This window comes from Centruroides vittatus, unplaced genomic scaffold (assembly GCF_030686945.1).
Source record: "Centruroides vittatus isolate TY-2023 unplaced genomic scaffold, ASM3068694v2 contig_3170, whole genome shotgun sequence".
Taxonomy (NCBI): Eukaryota; Metazoa; Arthropoda; class Arachnida; order Scorpiones; family Buthidae; genus Centruroides; species Centruroides vittatus.
The window spans coordinates 321,593-340,343 of record NW_027122039.1 but is presented as its reverse complement, the minus strand read 5'-3'; the positions used below and the strand labels follow the sequence as shown (position 1 = coordinate 340,343).

General features: G+C 26.5%; 1 protein-coding gene across 5 annotated transcripts in view; it reads left to right on the top strand.

The window, feature by feature from the left end:
• The window catches only part of LOC136973424 (protein grainyhead-like), a 74,475-nt gene that overhangs the window by 18,510 nt on the left and 37,214 nt on the right, over positions 1-18,751 (top strand). The window contains exon 1 of one of the 5 annotated variants that reach the window (XM_067268150.1): positions 5,388-5,478. The exons of 3 other annotated variants lie outside the window; for them this stretch is intronic. Coding sequence is in view for 1 of the 2 variants with exons in the window: in XM_067268147.1 (XP_067124248.1) it covers positions 14,108-14,136 (29 nt within the window). In the remaining variant the exon portion in view is untranslated. Of the gene's footprint in view, positions 1-5,387; positions 5,479-13,935; positions 14,137-18,751 lie in introns of those variants that run through there. One more of the 5 variants, XM_067268147.1, reaches the window with a different exon arrangement.

Here is an 18,751-nt window from a genome sequence, read left to right as displayed (position 1 = left end):
CTCCTATCCTGGGATCTACTTTGGTTTTCCGTGGGAACCTTCAGTGAAGGGGAGAAAATGTCTTGTGTTTGCTCAGGTCTCGGATCTCGCGTCTAGTTAGAGGCTAACCAATAAGAGGTGCAGGTTGTTATAGCAAAAAACTACTCTTAGTATGATGTTAGTACAATGAGGATGAAGTTTGTTTCACATCGTCTGCTAAACTTAGACTTACAGTTTCTTATAGAGTTTTGCTCACAATAAAGTATTGTTTAATGACAAAAGCCATGTTTCAAGTCTCTTTAGATTTTATTAAATTTATGAAAAAATATTAAACTTCGTTGCTTAAATAATTTTCCTAATACGATAGGTCAACAAAATAAATTCTTACAAGAGAATTTTCTTACATAAAGTGCCAAAAAATAAATATATTTAATTTCAAATCATTTCTGTACGCTGCATACTGCGCAAAACATGAACTTAAATTAGAATTAAAGCTAAATTTTTGAAGAATTTTTAATGCAAAATACAAAATTTAATGATCGTAATAGTCTTTCTTATGAATTAAGTAGATATTAAAGTAAATAATTATGTAATTTATTGATACTCTCGCTGCTGTATTGAATATTATTCTGTTTCTAATGATAGATACTTCAAGATGCAATCAAAAACAAAAAAAATGATAATTTTAAAAGGAAATATATGACTACAGGCTATATCATATTTATTCATTAATTCATTTTTAAATAGTATTCCTAATTTAGAAACCGCTAATATATACAATACTACTTCCCGGGGGTGTGACCAAGTAGATCACTAAACCTGCGCTCCTTTGAAGTGTAGGATACACAAGAGGAATTTTTAAACAGTACTTCACGTAAATTGAAGCAAAAGAATAATAATCTAAAAAATTTCCCCTAAAAATCTTTTGTAGTTTGTTTTGTTCTTTTTTAATTTTAAAAATGAATTAAAAAGTTAAGTAAATTTAATAAATAATTGTTACCAAAGAAATAACATAATTTACATTAAAAGGAGAACAAATTTATACATGAAAACTTTAATTTAAAAATGCATTTATGCGAGATTTTATAAAACAATTTAACTATTTATTAATTAATTTAATTTAATTCATAATTAATAAGTTTTAGTGAAATTTGTTTTATATATTATAAATTTACTTGTCATGGTCAAAAATTAATCGAAAGTTTACATCAATATTATCAGTCTCCGATACAACCGATTTCATTGAAATGCTAAGAAAATACTCTATTTTTCCCTCTTCACTGTTTTGCATTCAAATCTAGTTGAAATTATTAGTAACTTATCATTACTTATGTAACAGCAACTAAGCTCTTACGTTATATGTTATAGCAAAAATAACAGCCTGATCAAAAAAGTCACGAGGTGCATATAGAACACGGGCGTGTTCTTATACCCTGGCATTCAACTAAATGATTTTTCGGAAGGTGGTGGCAAGTCTATAGTGAGCTCCAAGCTCCTGTTGCTTTTACTCCCTACAGTGACCAGGTACCCTTGGAAAGGAGGTTGGGTGGGGTCTTATAGATACAGACAATGTTAAGGAATTAGGATATATTCAATCGATCTCTTAAAAATTACAAAGTATTACGTGATATATCAAGCGTATCTTGCCTCCACTTTATTCAGTTTGATTAATTTTTTAAAATATTTTCAAAAATACTCTGCATAGTAGACGGGTCATTGGATATGACGTCTGCTCTGCCATTTTCTTCTAGTGATATTATTTAGATCTATTTGTGATCATCTACACCTGTCCACCCTATCTTTAAGCTTCAAAATTACCACGTTGAGATTTTATCATAACTTACATTGAGTCATAACCTTTAATTTTTCTCATATCTCTTGTAAACTATAGCTATGCGCGTATGTACTGGACAGCACTTGATTAACTGCTTGCATTTTTGTGATTATTGACGTAAAAATAATAATTTATATAAGTTTAATTGCTAAAGAAAACCAAGCTGAAATTTTTATAAACACTTTTTATATAATTTATTTTTTAAATGTAAAATTTTTTAACCTTTTAAAAGCTTGATTTAAAATGGTAAAAATATTAATTAATATAATTTAATTTTTACTTGAAAAATGTTTTCCGATTCGAAAATCATTTATACGTTTAAATTAACTTTAAAAAATAACAACAAATATTAATTCTTGGAATTTTCGTTAATTTTTAATGAAATTTATCTCCATTTTTTAAATTTTAGTCATTCGCTCGAGTAAATTAATGTTAAAAAGTTTATTATAAATAATTTTCTGCGTTGTTAAAGTTAAGTAATAAGTGTAATTTACATAATTCTATTCAAAAGTTTCTGAAAAATAATACAGTATAGGTAGTTTCGTTTAATGTGTCCTTGTTAATAACTTATTTAGTCTAAAGATAACAATCAAGATGCATGTGTATACAGTCTAAACTTCCAAGGTTAATTTAATTTAACTTTTTTAATAATTTGATTTTAAATTCCTTTAATACTCTATTCAATTATATGTGTTTTTATTAAAATTTTAAAAAATATTTAAGAATAATCATAGAAAAATGATCCTTTCTCTTCCTCCTTTTTTATTCTTATAAAGTCAATATGACGAGAATAAAAATGAAATGCGGAAGAATTATTAAATTTATGTAAATAGAAAGATCTAAATGTTAAATTTTTTAAATAAAATTATAAATATTAATATTAATTGAAATTAATATACTCCACTTGGTTGTTACATTAAAGTTCATTTAATTAAGTTGACCCTTATATAAAAAAATCGTATGACACAAATATTTTCTAGTGAAGACACGTAAAAGACGTCTCACTTCATCCGTCGTTTAGATTGTAATGTCAAAGGGTAGATTCGAGGGTAACTCAGTCGAGTGTTTGTCATTCTACACTAAAAATATTTTGACAAATTTATAATATTTTTGAATCTTTGTATGTATGACACGAATTTTTTTAAATGTGTAGACATGTATTTGGCAAAAGTCCGGTAGTACATCTATAATAGAGTCGAAATGACACAAGTTTTGAGGGTCAGAAGGTAAAGGTCATTACTGAGTCATAAAATTATTCATCCACTTAAAAAAATAATAATAACCTAGACTTTGAATTTTCACTGGAAAAACTGCCTTAACATTTAGTCCATATTATTGTCTGCTAAATCAAATTTATAGGTCCCTAGTTTGTTTAATTTAAAAGATAAATAAGTAAATTCTGGAAGATAAGTGAAGATATAAAATTAAGGAAAAAATTCTTATGTGTAGGCGGTCCTCTGACAAATTAGTAGAGAAATCTTCTTAAGTATGGTTGCCTTTTAAAGATGATTGATTAGCAAGTAGGAGGAGATCCGCCTAGTTCAGTAATCAATTGCAACTAAGCGGCTTATAACTGTACTAAGACTCATATTTTTGCGATATACAATCCATACAACTATAAAACTATATAGTGCTACATTCAGCCTGCAAAATATGCTAATATAATCATAATTTATAAAGTCTTATAACTTGTATACATTATAAAATATATTTTACATATAACTTAAGTTATATAACTTAATGAAGTTGTAAGTCTTTACATTAAGTCCTATATAAGTTATATAACTGCATAAAATCCAAAGCTTATACATTATAGAGCTTATATATTGCATACATTTAGCCTATAAAATATTCATTAAATAGGATAATATAAATAAGGTCATGTCGGCTGTAGTTATATTGTTAAGTAGGGACATAGATATAGGATCTATAGTTTATATAAGATAATTTACGAATTTTGAGGTTACATAGTAATATAACTTATTAAATAAGTCAAACGTTTAAAATTAAGTAATAAATTATATTAAAAAAATATATAATTTGAGTCATAAATTGAAGAGGGAAAATACTTTTAAAGGTAAAATATTTGTATTCCTAGTATCGGTTCAACGATAACTTTTCAGTTCTTCACTTAATTAGGTCGTGTCAGTTCATAATTGATTTATGATTATTGAAGAATTTAAGGAAAAAACAAAATAGAATATTTTAAATAAACATAAATTATATATATTTGCTCAATAATGAAATATGGAAAGAATATAATTTATTTTTTAATTAAATCCTTAAACTAAAAACATGCTTAGATTTATCAATGTACTGCACAAAAATTCTACGTTAATTTCAGGAAAAGAATTTATTAGAAATTATATCTATATACATAAAGGCTTTAATCTACAAATAATAAAAATAAATAAAATTTTATAAATTTTACGGAAAAAATTCATTAATTAACACGATATAATCTTAATGTAATTAATTTATTAGAAAAATAACTGTAATATTTAAACAGGTTTATCTAACAGAGTCAATTGTGTTCAATAATCGAGGAAAATTATATTTCTTAATAAAAACTTTAATTAATTTTATCATAAAAACAATCTTTCTATACACTGTATTTACCGTTTATTTAACTTAAATCGGTATGGTATGCCATATTGAAAAATAAAATTTATGTTATTAAACATAAGCTATATACTACTTAAGAAAAGATTATTTATTTTCAGCATTTTCATAGAAAAGATTTTAAATTTTTAAATAAAAAATTTAAATATTTAAAAAAGAAGGAAAAAGAAGCCAATTTTATAAAAATAAACAATAAAATTCTGTCATTAGATTCAATTTAATCATTTATATTATAATTATTTTTTTTAAAAAATGGATTTAACAATATACTTATTTTTATTTCTTTTCATTAAACAATGGAAATTTAGTAAATAGAACCTTTATTGCAGTTAAAAAATGAGTTTTTTAAACAATCATTAAACAATTCTCATATTTTAAAATAATTGGATTATGCAGAGTAAACGGAACAAAAGAGAAAATTTCAGAAAATAGGTATTAATGCCAATTTAATGTACAGTTCAGTACAGTCTTTTGGTTCTTTTTAAAGGTTGTTCTGAAGTATAAAAAATGTATAAATTAAAGCTCTACAGTGATAAAAATTGAAATTATACTCTATTAATTAGATTAAATTAATTAAAATAAAAAAATTTGTTTATAGAAACATTGAGTTTTGTGTTAGAACTGTTTATAATTCTCTAATTGTATGATAAAGTTAAAACTAAAAATCATTTTGTAAGAAGAATTTTCAATAAATTCATGTGAATGACCACTCCCAATAAAAGAAATTATACACTAAAAGATTTATTGCTTCGAAAATAATAATTTATCAAAAAATCGATCAAATTTACAAATTTATTTAAAATAATCTGTATAATTATCCTATATTTATGCAGAATTTTATCTAATCATTAAAACTGATCTCAACCTTATTTTTAGTTTTTCTTATTTAATATAAAAAGATTTTTGACATATTAACTTAAAAGAATTTTAGATATTTTATAATTTCAGGATATCAAAAAATTCCTATTGAATTACGAATCAACAGTGAATAAAAAAAAAACTGCTGAAACAGAAAATAATTAGAATATCATTATCTTGAAAAGGTCAGAAGGAAATTGATAATCTCTTCTTTATTTTCATTTTATTACAAAATAAAATTATTTTTATTTTTTTAAAATTAAAGTTAATTGCAAATGTTTAGGATATTCGTATAAGTTAAGATGATGATTCACACATTTTATGATGTGTAAATCATCATTTTAAGCTTATGTTATTTAAATGTCCTTATTGCTTGTTGTTGTTGATTTTATGAAAAAAACATGTTTTTCAACAATAAAATAAAAACAAAAATCTATAAAATTCACATAAAAATTTTCTAGAATTTCTCTGTGTAACATCAATGGTTAAAATAACATTTCATAGAATTTCTTCATGCAATATTCATTGTTTTACGAAAAAAATTTTTGTGTAAATTTTTTTCGTAAAACATCAACACATAAAATAACTAGAAACAAAATAAATAAATAAAATCATGATATAAGTCGGTAAAAATAGATGAAAACATTTCATAATTTGACATGATGCTGCCTTTTTTTCTTTTTCAAGCCTGTATTATTTTATTATAAATACGTTCTACATGTAAAAATATATATATATATATTTCTTCAACCCATGTTTTATCTTTATATTTAACATAGATTTAAAAAAATACATTTTATTTTGCATATTAGTAGCTTTACAAACAATACTTTACATGATTTATTATTGTAAAATTAACTGTGTTCGTCGCTAAACAATTAACTTAGTTGTTTAATTTAAATTTGAATTACATGGTTCTAGCTTACTTAAGTATATGTAAACTTGCATACAAATTAAGTGCTCAGCCTTCACAATAAATTCTTGAAATTAAATATTTAATTCACAATAATTTTTTAAATTAAATTTATTGCTTTATTATTTATTAATTATGTATAAAATATTGTAACTACGTTTTTCACAAAGTAATAAACAAATATATAAAATTTTTGTTTATTACTATTTTATAATTATTAAATATAGTCTTTTAAATTTTAAAACTAAATAACTGTTACTACGACGTTAGGCTTAAAGTTTTACAATTATCAAAACATCCAATTTCTTCTGTTGATTTATATTTAGTTTTTTTTTTTTTACTTTCTCTCTCTTTTTTTAAATTTTAGCCAAAATTATCGAATTATAACAGTTATAATAAGCGTTAGAGAAATAAAATAAAATAAAAATATACACCATAAATGTGAGGCAATGCTTTAAAAATTTGAAAATTGAAAGATTTAAAATGATTAGTTCAAATATGATTATCTAAATGGCTATTGGTTGGAGAAATGAAGTGGGCGTATCTTTTCAAATCTATTTCTTTCTATATATTTTTTAAGACCAATCAGCGTTAGAATAAGAAATTTTTAACGAATTTTATTTTCTTTTAGTTTTCTCTATTGTATATTTTGTTAAATACAATTATATTTAAACTAACATTTTTATTTAATTTAACCTTCTTACTTTATATAAAATAAATAACTTTAATGTTTTAAAATCGAAACATATTTTAATTTTATTATTAAACTTTAATATTAGATTGGCTTAAAATATTTAATTTATTATACATTACTTTAAATTGCTAGATGAATTAGATCCAAGTCAATTGATATTTTCTTCAAGATTTTATTATAATTAAAAAAGAGAATTAATGAATTTTCTAAGATTTTAACATGTATTATTCCTATACACGTTAATGTATGTTTCTTAATTACAGTTATTAAAATATTTTTAAAAATAATTAAAGAAAAACTTACTTGTTATTATCTAAACATAATTAATTGTTTTGTATAAGAGCCAAATACATCGATACATCTTTCATTTTTTTTAAAAAAAAAATAATAAATTAAAAATAATTGAATAAGAATTTTATTCTCTATATAATTTATATTAAAATAAAGTTAAATTTAATAATTATGTATGTCTGTTATTAAGCTACATTACTATAAAAATATTAAATTATTATATTTTTATGGCCGTTAAATTTATTATTTCTTCACTTCTGACACAATTTAAGTTATAAAATTAAAAGAAAGAATTAAATAAATTTAAAAATTTAACGATCATAAAACTAAATTTTCTTTGTTTAAATTTTATTTAAACATACTTTTAAATATTAGTAATAAAATTTGTCCCATAAATTTATAAAATTAAAAAAAAAAAGAAATGTGTTCATGCTTTCTCATTGTTCTTTTGATTGTTTAATTTATTAAATGTTTAGTTTCATTAATTATTTATATAAAAAAAAGCAATATTGAAACATAATGTAAATAAGAATTTCACATTTAATTTCCTTTTTTTCCTTCGAAAATATCAGCATTAATCGTAAAATAATTTTCAAATTAATATCTGGAACAACTCCAGTTTTGAAAAATATGACCCTGAAGAAACGTAATAAGTGGCTTGCGTTGGAGGTCAGTACAGAAATTCCATACCTGAACGGGTGCATTGAAAAAAATAAGATAATGGGAGGCGGTACCTTATCTATAAAGCACCTTGTATAACCTCGAAAGGTCGTACTTAAATCATAACGAACTGAAATTGAAATAGAATAAAGCATTGCATTTATAAATAACAAAGGGATCTTGTTGAAACAAATGAGTTCAACTTAGTTCCATGCCTGATGAGTCTTGTGAAAGAGCATTAATGTAAGCGACATCATCTGTAGAATGCTCCATTTCTTATTATACAGTCATTCCTGTTATAAATAATAATTTGCATATAGAAGTTTATTAATTATTTATTAATATAGGTTATAATGTGATAAATTTTCGAATGTTTTACGCTGATTTAATCGATCTTTACCTTTTAAATTTAATGAAATTCGTTGAAAGTTTCTGCAGCTTGTAGAAGTGATATTAGAATATTACAACAAACTCTTTAAATCTCCAATAAAATTTCGAATTGTATATAAAAAATGAATTTCGCAAGAATCTTTGACGACTGTTGAGAAATTGCATTAAAGGTTACTTGACTTTTTTTGTTTTTCTATACTTTTTTTAAGAGATTTTTACAAGTTTACTGAAGGTTAATTGAAGTTCTCTCGAAGTTCATTCGGTGATTTCTTATATAAAACACTAAAAAGTTTATTCGGAAAAGTAATTAATGCATTTTTAAAGTATTTATCTGTATATTCAATTTTTTAAATTTATTCTTTTATTTTTTATTAGAATATTAGATTTTTATCTCTCTCATATATATATATATATGTATATATTAAAAATTAAAATTATCTTAAATTATGCATAAAAAAGTGTAATTGTTAAACTAGTTTAGTAAGATATTATTTAAATAAATACTCTAAACTGATACAAAATATTCATTAACCAGTACCTAGTTATACTTATTTCTTCCCATAATCTAAGATTTAATGTTAAATTTGAACACATTCTCTCCTTGGGTTAATAAATTCGGTAGAAAATATTCATTTAACGTCTCAAGATATGCGTATTTAATTCTCAATGAAGATGCAGTGTAGACTAATAGAGACTTGATTAATATGCAAGACAAGAGTCGACCCCACCCTGAACCAAGAGTTTTCTTAAGGAGATGAAGGGTGAATGCCCTTAGTTTCCATTCAGTATTTTTTTTTCTTTCATTTTTTTAAAACTAATTCTTTCTCTCTCATTCTGATCGAGTGAACGATTCGAAAGCCATTTTGGAAGAAAAATTTAAAATGCATCTGTAAAGGGGATCTTGTGGTATTCATGCATCAATGATGATAATACGATTCTATAAAATGGCCCGTGGCAACTGTTAAAACTATTCTTAAAGAAAGAGAAATAAGAAAAACTGAAGAAATTTTTACACTTCTTCCTTTTTTTTCCAATCTTGTTTATAAAAATGATGGGTTGTTGCTTCGAATGTAAGACATTTTCAATGTGATTTTGCAGAGAAAGTAAGCTTAAAAACTAAAATTTAATACGATATTCCGTAAAACCGAAGCAAGCAAATTAAATGAAAAGTCTGGAAATTTTATTTTAATTTTAAAAAGATATCGAATTTTAATATTTTAAAATAAAAAGATAAAAAAATATATAGGCCTATATATACCTAATTCTAATTAAAACTAAATATAGCAAATTAGTTTTGCGTTTAGAATTGTTAATTTTGAAATTATCCTCGATCCATTACATTAAATTTCGTTTAACCGGTTCTTTAATTTTAGATGTTACAAACCGAAATGAAATTTTTGTTCCGTTGTACTGTACTGTACATTACTGGTTGATAAAGTGTTTGTTTTGTCTAGTTTAATGCCATTCCGTTTAAGGAGGGTGATTACATGTCGTGATATTTTAAAAATGACGGAATTTACGGAAGTCGATGCGCAATTATATAGTTAGATCTGAGTCATTTGTATGCGAAAAAAACTGTATACAACCTCTATATAACGAACAGAAACTAGAGACTCATACGGAATATAAAGCATGAGCTGTAGCTAACAAACTACACGTCTATCTTTACTGAAAAACTCGAGGTATTCTAAGCTTGATCAAGCCGTAAAAATGCGAAGAAATAACAAAAGATTCAATGTATCAATCGTGACAGACTTATGTTTTAACTTAAAAAATATTTTAAGGATTTAAAATATATTTATATAAATTTTTTTTTAATAGAAATGCCATCACGTCTCTCTCTTCTCTCTTCTTCGTAGCGAAAGGTAAAAGACTTGTCTGTCTTTCCTGAAATGTCTTATCTCTCTTGTCATTTGAAGGCTGCCTACGCATTCTTATGACGTCACGAAGGAGCAAAAATCACGCTTTCCAGTTGATAAGGTGTAAAAAATCTCTTAAATGCCTTAAAGTTCGCAAAACACGGGATATAAAGCATCAGTAATGTTCTTTTATAAAGATCAGGGTATTAAGTGTGGGCGTTTCTTTCATCTGTTGTGTGGGTGGACCAACTGCAAAGCTGATTGGACTAAAGATAAACGTTTACCTAGCTTGACTCATACTCCACTCGATGTCTAATAGGAAAAATTAGTTTTTCTTAGAAAGAGTAATTCCCTAGTCAAATATTGGCTTTTGTACTACTTGTTAGAATCAAATATTAAGTATGATAATTAATTCGTTGAAATTTTGTTATAATTTTCTATTCATAAATCGATATTCTGCGGTTAAATTTACATCGTTTAAAAATGTCATTTATTATTTATCTGATTAAGTATTAGGTAAATTTTTCATTATGTTCAATTAAGTAGCTACCTATATAAAAGAAAATTATAAAAGAAAAAAAAAAGCAAAGCAGGAAAAGTAAAGGAAGAAAGCTAATGAACTATTGTTAAGAGGTTAACAAAAATTATCAAGAAACTAACTTCAGTATTTTTTACCCTCTGGGAAACAAAGGAAAACGCGATTGTATCACATAGTTAATAGTAACTCTTAAACAGTAAATACAGCCGAGTATGTGACCTTTAAAATTCAATTTTAAAAATCCAAGTACAACAAAAAAACGAACCCTTTTGGGACCTAATTATTTTACAATAGTTGAAATTCTGGGGGAAAAAAACAAAAGAAAAATCTTTTTATATAAGTTTAAAATTGCTTCAAAAGGGTATTGAATAATGTCGTGTTATCTTTGACAATGTAAACGTTATCCACGCATTATGTGTAGGATTTTTCAAAATGATATCAAAGAGGAACAACATTTTATATATGATAGACCTATATATTTTTATCATCCTTTTAATAATATAAAAATTAATGCATTGTTTTTTACTGCTATAAAAATAATGGCATTTGTAAAACCGGAAAAATTTTCCTGTCTGCTCATCAGATGTTAAGTTAAGATTGTCGGGCACAAGGAAACAAAATATAGAGTAAAAAGGATGGATTAATCTAAAGAAGAAACAACGTCCAAAAGGAATCCGTACGGTCACTGACTCCTCTAAATCGGACAGTTGGGGGTGGATACAACGCAAACTTCTTTGTCCATTACTACCTCTTATGTCTGGACTCTCTACCCCAAAATAATTCACGGATCGTGACAGTAGGGGGCGCTTACATCGCTATTTTTAGCCGGGAGGCTCCGTGATTCAGCGCCAGGTGTCTTTCAATCGATCCGCCTACAATACATGAACATCACTAGTTAACCAAATGCTGTTTCCGCTACTTCAAGCATCTGGTATCTGCTATATTCTCATTTAAAATTTCTTTATATATATATATATATCTTCCTTTATATGTATACTACACATATAAGTATGATGAAAGAGTTATTCTTTTGAGAATAATCAATATTCGCCATTCGTGAATACTTTTCTTTTAACAATTGGATTGACACGGCTTTCCAAGAATGAAGAAGCTTTTACCGACTTTCTATTGTTAATTCACTACCCGGCCTCGAGGACATAACTATTTAGAAAGTGGTTTTGTACACAGAGAAAGATTTACAACTGTAAAACAAAGTGTATATAGTATTTGCTTTAAAATTGTTTAAATTTGTCCATTTGGTAGCGTGTTTGTTAAGGCCATTCCAGGACGTGCATATATACATTTTTTTTTTTTTTTTTTTTTTAAATATAAGAGCTATCTCGTTCCATAATTCTAGTCACTTCTAATTTACGTTCTTCCACATTAGAGAGAAAAAAGAATTTAAATATTTTTAAGTGTGATAAACCGAGGTTGATTTTATCTCAATTTTGAAGACTATCGCATCTTTACCGTTGTCTCATTTAAAGAGGAATCGTGCCATACTGTCAAATTAATGTGTTTGTTCGACCTCATGTACTGTACCAAGCGGCGTTATTTTGGCATACACCATCATCACCGTCATTATGATCCTCTCACTAAATGTGTCCGCCTACAACCGAATTTCCTACTGGTTAAGACCTAAAAAAAAAAGACTTTCTTCTCCTCTTCTACGAAGATTGGATACATTTTCTCTTTAAGATCTCTTTTCCTCCTAAGTATTTGCATTGGTTTCATTTCCTCATAACTACTTAATGACTTTTTTTTTTAGAATAAATTTAACTATTTCTAAAAGAGATCTTCCTACTTTTAAGGTTAAAAGGTTTATTTATACCTTTTAATTAGTTTTATTGTTCAAAATAGATCATGAAAATGTATAATTTATATTATTTTTAAATCATGTTTATTTGGTATTCAAAGAGAAATTCGTACAAAAGTTTAATGTGTGCATTAACGAAAAAAGGGGGTAACTTTTATGTACTGTAGATACGTGATCCCGAGAATTAATATGCCACGATTTACATACATTTTTCTCCGTCGAGACGTAGAATTATGCGTACAATACTTAGAAGCAGGATATACACAAATTTAACTGTAAAAAAAACTAGTAGTATTTTATCAAAAAATTAGGTAAATGTTAAAATTTAACAATATTGGGAGCGGGTTATATTTTTATCGAAGTTATTTAAGCCGCGAGCGTTTTTATTCAGTTTTAACTTTCTGCTTTTGTTGGTATGTCATAAAAAAAGTATATACTGACGTCATCATATCTGACAGATATAAAATTCGCTTTGAGCCATTCAATCATTAGAATGGCCAGCCTCGGGCTTTGGGTGTCGGTCAATCACCTTGTATAGCAAAGCCAATGGCTTTGTCGAAGTTGTCTTCGGTTGCAGCTGTTAAGGCTTTTTAAAGTTGTGTCAACTATTGCATATATTGAATATAACGTCGCGAGTGTCGTTCTGTTACGTTTTATTCATTTTCTGTCTCTACTCTACGCCTTTGTTTTTCAGTCGTGATATAATTCGCCTCCCTATAACGAAAATTAATTAATTTTTATAAATTCAACTTGTAAAATCTATTTTTAAAAATACTAGAGACAAAATTAATTTAAAAAAAAGAAAAAAAATACGAATTATATGCTTAAAATACAAAAATTTTGAGAGAGAAGGTAATTTACGCGCTATCGGAACTTTTATTTAGGAAGCCCCGTAAAATGTTTGAAGTTATCTGTTTCGAATTAATAGTTATTTAAATATAATTTATTAATATTATTAACGAGGATATAATTGAATATTATCTTTAGGCATGTATCTAAAATAAACAAAACAATTAAAATTAATTTTATTCAAGTTATTATCATCTAATCTTTTCTTTCTATAGCCGCTATCTTTAGTTATATGCTAATATTTTCTATTCGATCACTTTCAATAGCTTGTAATAAATTCAACATCAACATCTGGATCACGAATTTTAATTTTTTTTCGAATATATCACCTTTATAAAGAATAAGAAAAATACATCACCTATATAAACGTTACGATCATTAGGTGAAATGATTTTTTTTTCTTTCTCCCCCCCATTTTTTTCTATTCGCGCGATTTCGTGAGGCGTATAAATTTTCAGACATTTTTATAAACTTATCAAAAAGTTATGCTAATTTTTCTGTATACACATTGGTTATAATAACAATTATTTATGTCTGCTCGACTAATCGTAAGTATATATCAGCTCGAGCTCTCGTCACGGATGCGCTCCTCACGATCTTGGACACAGATCACAAGGTGTCTGATCACGTGCTCGACTCAACGGCCCTGACATCAGCGCCGCCTGGCGGATGAACTCGGCACCATTCACCTGTTGGAAAGCCAACGTCCTCGGGTGTCCAGTTAGCAGAGACCTTTCTGTCTCTATACTGTCTACATTTACTTTCACTACTTAAGTTTCCTTATCAAATGTGGATTATACGAAAATGATGGAAGTTCTGTTAAACTGTTTACTGTAAGTAGCCCGTCTCCATCCATTTTTTTTTTTTTTTTTTCTTCTTTAAACTATAGGTCGAGAGTGCCATCTATCGAGAGAAATCTATACGTCTTATTACGGTTCCGATCCTCCTAACGATTCGAAAATTTCGAGTTTTGTAAGTTTCGCGGTTAACGGGATTCGCCATTTGAATATTTATTATTATTATTTACTCTTAAACGTATAATTTCTTCTTATTTTTCTTGACATACTGATCCGTTTAAATTTCTTTTTCTTCGCTTTATATTGTTTCTTGTAATTATAACGGCGCGCACTTCCTCTTCAAAAGGTGCCCGTTAAATTGAGATATTTACGGTAAATTTAAGACATTCTTTGAAATGACGGAAGTTAAACGCGTAACAAATTTTTATCTTTATGGGCGAGGCTTGCGATTTGATGGCTTTTTTATTAAATATATATATTTAAAAAAAAAGAGATATTTCCATAAAACTTATGTTTTTAAAAGTTAATCTGGTAATTTGTTAGTGTTAAATTTTAACGTAAAAAATTGAATTTTCCTTAATAAAAATCGAGAAAAATAGCGATAAATAAGTGAAACAAACTCGCAAAAAAATAAACCTCTCACTAATCTAATTTAATGAGAAAAAAAACGTTTTAAAATAATTTTTATATAAAACTGTATACAAAAACAAAAATGTATATATTTTTTAAATATATATTTTTTTAAATAACCGCCGGCTATTGAAATGAAAATGTCAGCACGTTTCGAAAAGCGCCCCAAGCGGAGAAAGCGTGAACCAGAATCACGTGTATACTCTTTGCGGAAGACCCAAAACGATTGTAATCTAAACCTCCCCAGGGATCTTCTACGAAACAATCTCTGCGGGTTATATACACCGACAGATGATAATTACACGTTGATTAATTAATCTTACTACGGTTGACGTCCCTAAACGGGCATTTTGTCAAAGTTTATACGAAAATTTTTGTTGTTTCTGCTTACTCGTTACTGGAAAATGTTACTTTAATATCAGACGACGAAAATTACTTTAAAAAAAAAAAAAAGAAAATAAAGAAAAATGTATAGTTAATAAATAATTTACTTGTTAAATCTCGTTAGATAAGAAAGAAATCGTTTCATGTGTTGCTAATGTAAAAATCAGGTTTGCTCTTTCTCTTCCACAAGTGCTTATAAATTTAAACCTTAAACACCTTCAAAACAAATTTGTTATGACTTTTAAATTAAAAAAATAATAAGTAAATTTCGAGTTTAATTAATAAAGGAAAAGTAGAATTTTTAAAAAAGGAAGTTTCCTCTTTAAAAAAAAAAATAATAATAATTTATGTAGATACAAATAATAAGTTTCGCTCTTTATCTGCTTACATATCTTGATCGTTAAATGATAAATAACATCAGTTTTATCTTTTAACTCCACCATTATCTAATTGTTAACCTCTCATGCCAACCGTGGAAATGTATTGAAGCACAGTTAGTATTTGTCATCGTTCATAATTTAATTGCTCGAGTGTAATATATAATTTTCTTGTTTATTTTTCTTTTAATTTGATGGCTTAGTAAATGGTTCAATAAGAATTTAAGCGCTGCAATATGAAAAAAAAAATCTAACCCCAAATTTACATTTAAAAAACTCTTTCCACTTTTCCACGAGATGTCAAGCTGTAAAGATGAAAACATTAATAATTTTCGTTATTTCCGAGAAAGTTTCTCTTTCTTTAAAAAAAAAAATAAATATGTCTTTTTAACGTTATTTCTGTTAAATTTCCGTAATTTTAAACAGTAGTTATAAATATAAAAGAATATTTTCTTATAAAATTAAGCTGAAAATGACTAATGAAAGGGATACAATATATAATATATAAACGCAATTTTGTTAAATATAAAATGCCGTCTACTGTATTATGACGTGAATGAAAATCGTGTTTTTTGGATTATATTACTTCCATTAATCAGTCATTTTTAGAATTTCAAGGCTACGAAAAAAAAAAAAAAAATGCATCCATCTCTACCGGGTTGTGATCTTGAAAATGACTAACGAAACGAATAACTTACAATCAAAAGAAATTTAATAACATTTATTTTAAATTCGATCGGTTATTTTTACGTTTTATCGTTATCAATGCATAAATATAATTTATATAGGCCTATTTGTGTTCAAAGTGTTGAGATTTAGAAAGTGACCTAAGAAACAAATATAATTTATAGGTAAAGTTATATATTCGTATCTTCAAAGGTTGAGATCTTGAAAAATGACTAATGCAAGGAATATAATCAAAAACCATACGATTTTGATGTAATACATAGATTTGAATTTTATATTCTTGTCACTCGTAACGCCTACATCCCAATTGATAAGAATATATTATGCTTGAATATATATTGTTCACGTTGAAGCAGGCTTTTGAATTGACCTTGTCAGCTTTATGAACGAGGTTTCCTGAAAAAAGAGCGATTTCTATTCTGTACACTTTGAATTTAGCTACTTTTCTGATAAATTGCGACCTCCATTATAACATGTACTGTACAGTACATTACGAAATGTCTTTATAAAATGCAGAAAAATCTTACATATGTTAGGAAATTCTTCATTTTTTCTATATTTTATTACATTAGTAGAAAAATCCTAATTGTTATCACTACTTGTATTGTTTCTATCGATATTTTTTTTGTTATAGACGTTCTAGTAAGCTCTAGAAATTATAGTTTCTATAACCTAGAAGTTACAGAACTTCTAGAACTTATTATATAACTTCTAGAACACATTATAATACTTATTCTCGTTAGAAAATAGATTTTTTTTTTTTTTAATAATAAACAAACGAATTACAAGAGGGCACCCATAGACTGGCACTGAAACTTCTTTGTCACTTCACTTCACACAAGGCTAGTGTAATTCTATCTAAATTCAAATCCTACATAAGATATCTTATTAATCTAGAGACTTTTTCAAAATAATATTTACAGTCATTTTACGATCTAGTTGACCTAATTAAAATATTATGGATTACTCTGCTACCAATCAAACGACATTGTCCTTGAAAAGAAGTTATACTTTTTTATCGATCGCCTCCACCTTTCGATATAAACCCTTGCTGGGTGTGAACAGGTAGAGGGAAGGGCGATAATACACGCCTTGTTCATGACTGGATGACTCGTAAATTGTTTATGACATTTTTGTTTTCCAAAATCATTTCGGCTGTCGACACACGAAGCGATAAATCAAAGTACGAAGGCGTCTATAACGGTTTTTAACATTTATAATTTCATTATAATGATACTTTTTAAGCTTAAACCGTGAATGAAATTAATTAATTATTAAATTTTTATAACACTGAACGTTTTTTAAACAGTTTATTATTGTTTTTTACATCAAATTTAAAAAGAAAGTCAAGAGTAAACCGTGAAAGAGGTACAATTTTTTGTTGGACTTGTCTGCAACTTTCCCTTAAAAAAACTTTAAAACTTTTTTAAAACATCGGTTTAAAATACTTTCCAGAACAATTCTTTAACTAAAATGATTAAAAATATTAATCGTATTTTATTCTAGATCGGCGAAACTTTACTTGCTAAGTCGGAAAATAAGTAGTAACACGCGCTCCACAGCATCCAAGTTACAACATATTTTTCGTGTTTCCTTATCTCGTTACGAACTTCTTTAGATGTCCAATTTAAATATTTAATGATTAGAAAGTAAAACAACTGTCAGATTTTGGTATATATTGAAAAGAATTTCTCGAACGACAGAAGATAACGAACTAAATGTCGAACTAAATGACAGATTTGATTGATCACCGTCTCGTCGTAAGCTACTATTTTGTGTTTGACATAAAATGATAAAAGATGTCAAGGTAAGCTGATGCTAATTATAGTGGACTTTGCCAGAGGAGCTGTTGTATTTCGGCCGTCTTGCTCTAATGTAGTTGATGTGTATATAATTACGAACTGAATGAACGTCCTTTTCAAACTATTAGAAAGTTGTTTAGATGTCCGAAAGATGATTTTTTTGTCTTTCTTTACTAAAAACAAGCATCGCAAACAACACTTATAACTCCATAACGGGTATACAATAATTTGTTCAGTAAAATTGATTATAAAATAAGAATTTTTAAACTACTTTTTAATTGAAACAGCACGAAATTTATTCGAATTTAACGCATCATTTACTGTGGCATTAAGGCTTAAAATAACGCTTAAAACTGCTTAAAATAGTAATTTTTATTTTTAAAAATATTTTGAATATTAATATATTTGAATATTTTTTTAAAAAAATTCGTCTAAAAATATCAAAATTTTAACATATTTTGACTACAGCAAGACGTTTTTACATTCTAAACCCATACTCAAAATTATTGTCGCTCGTAAACAGTAGTAAATTTTATTAAGATTTTATTAAAAACAATTAAAATAAATGATCCGAATTCAAAATTTATAAAATTTATTTCTAATTTAACAATTTAACAATATATTTTCAACTTTAAAACATTGTATTGCGTGTAAAATTAAGTTAATGATCAGATAAGTTAGCGCATTCATTCATCAAACTAGAAGTTTTTAATGAATTTAGGCTATATAAAAAAAAAAATTTCACGCTTAACCGAAATCAGATGAAATTTT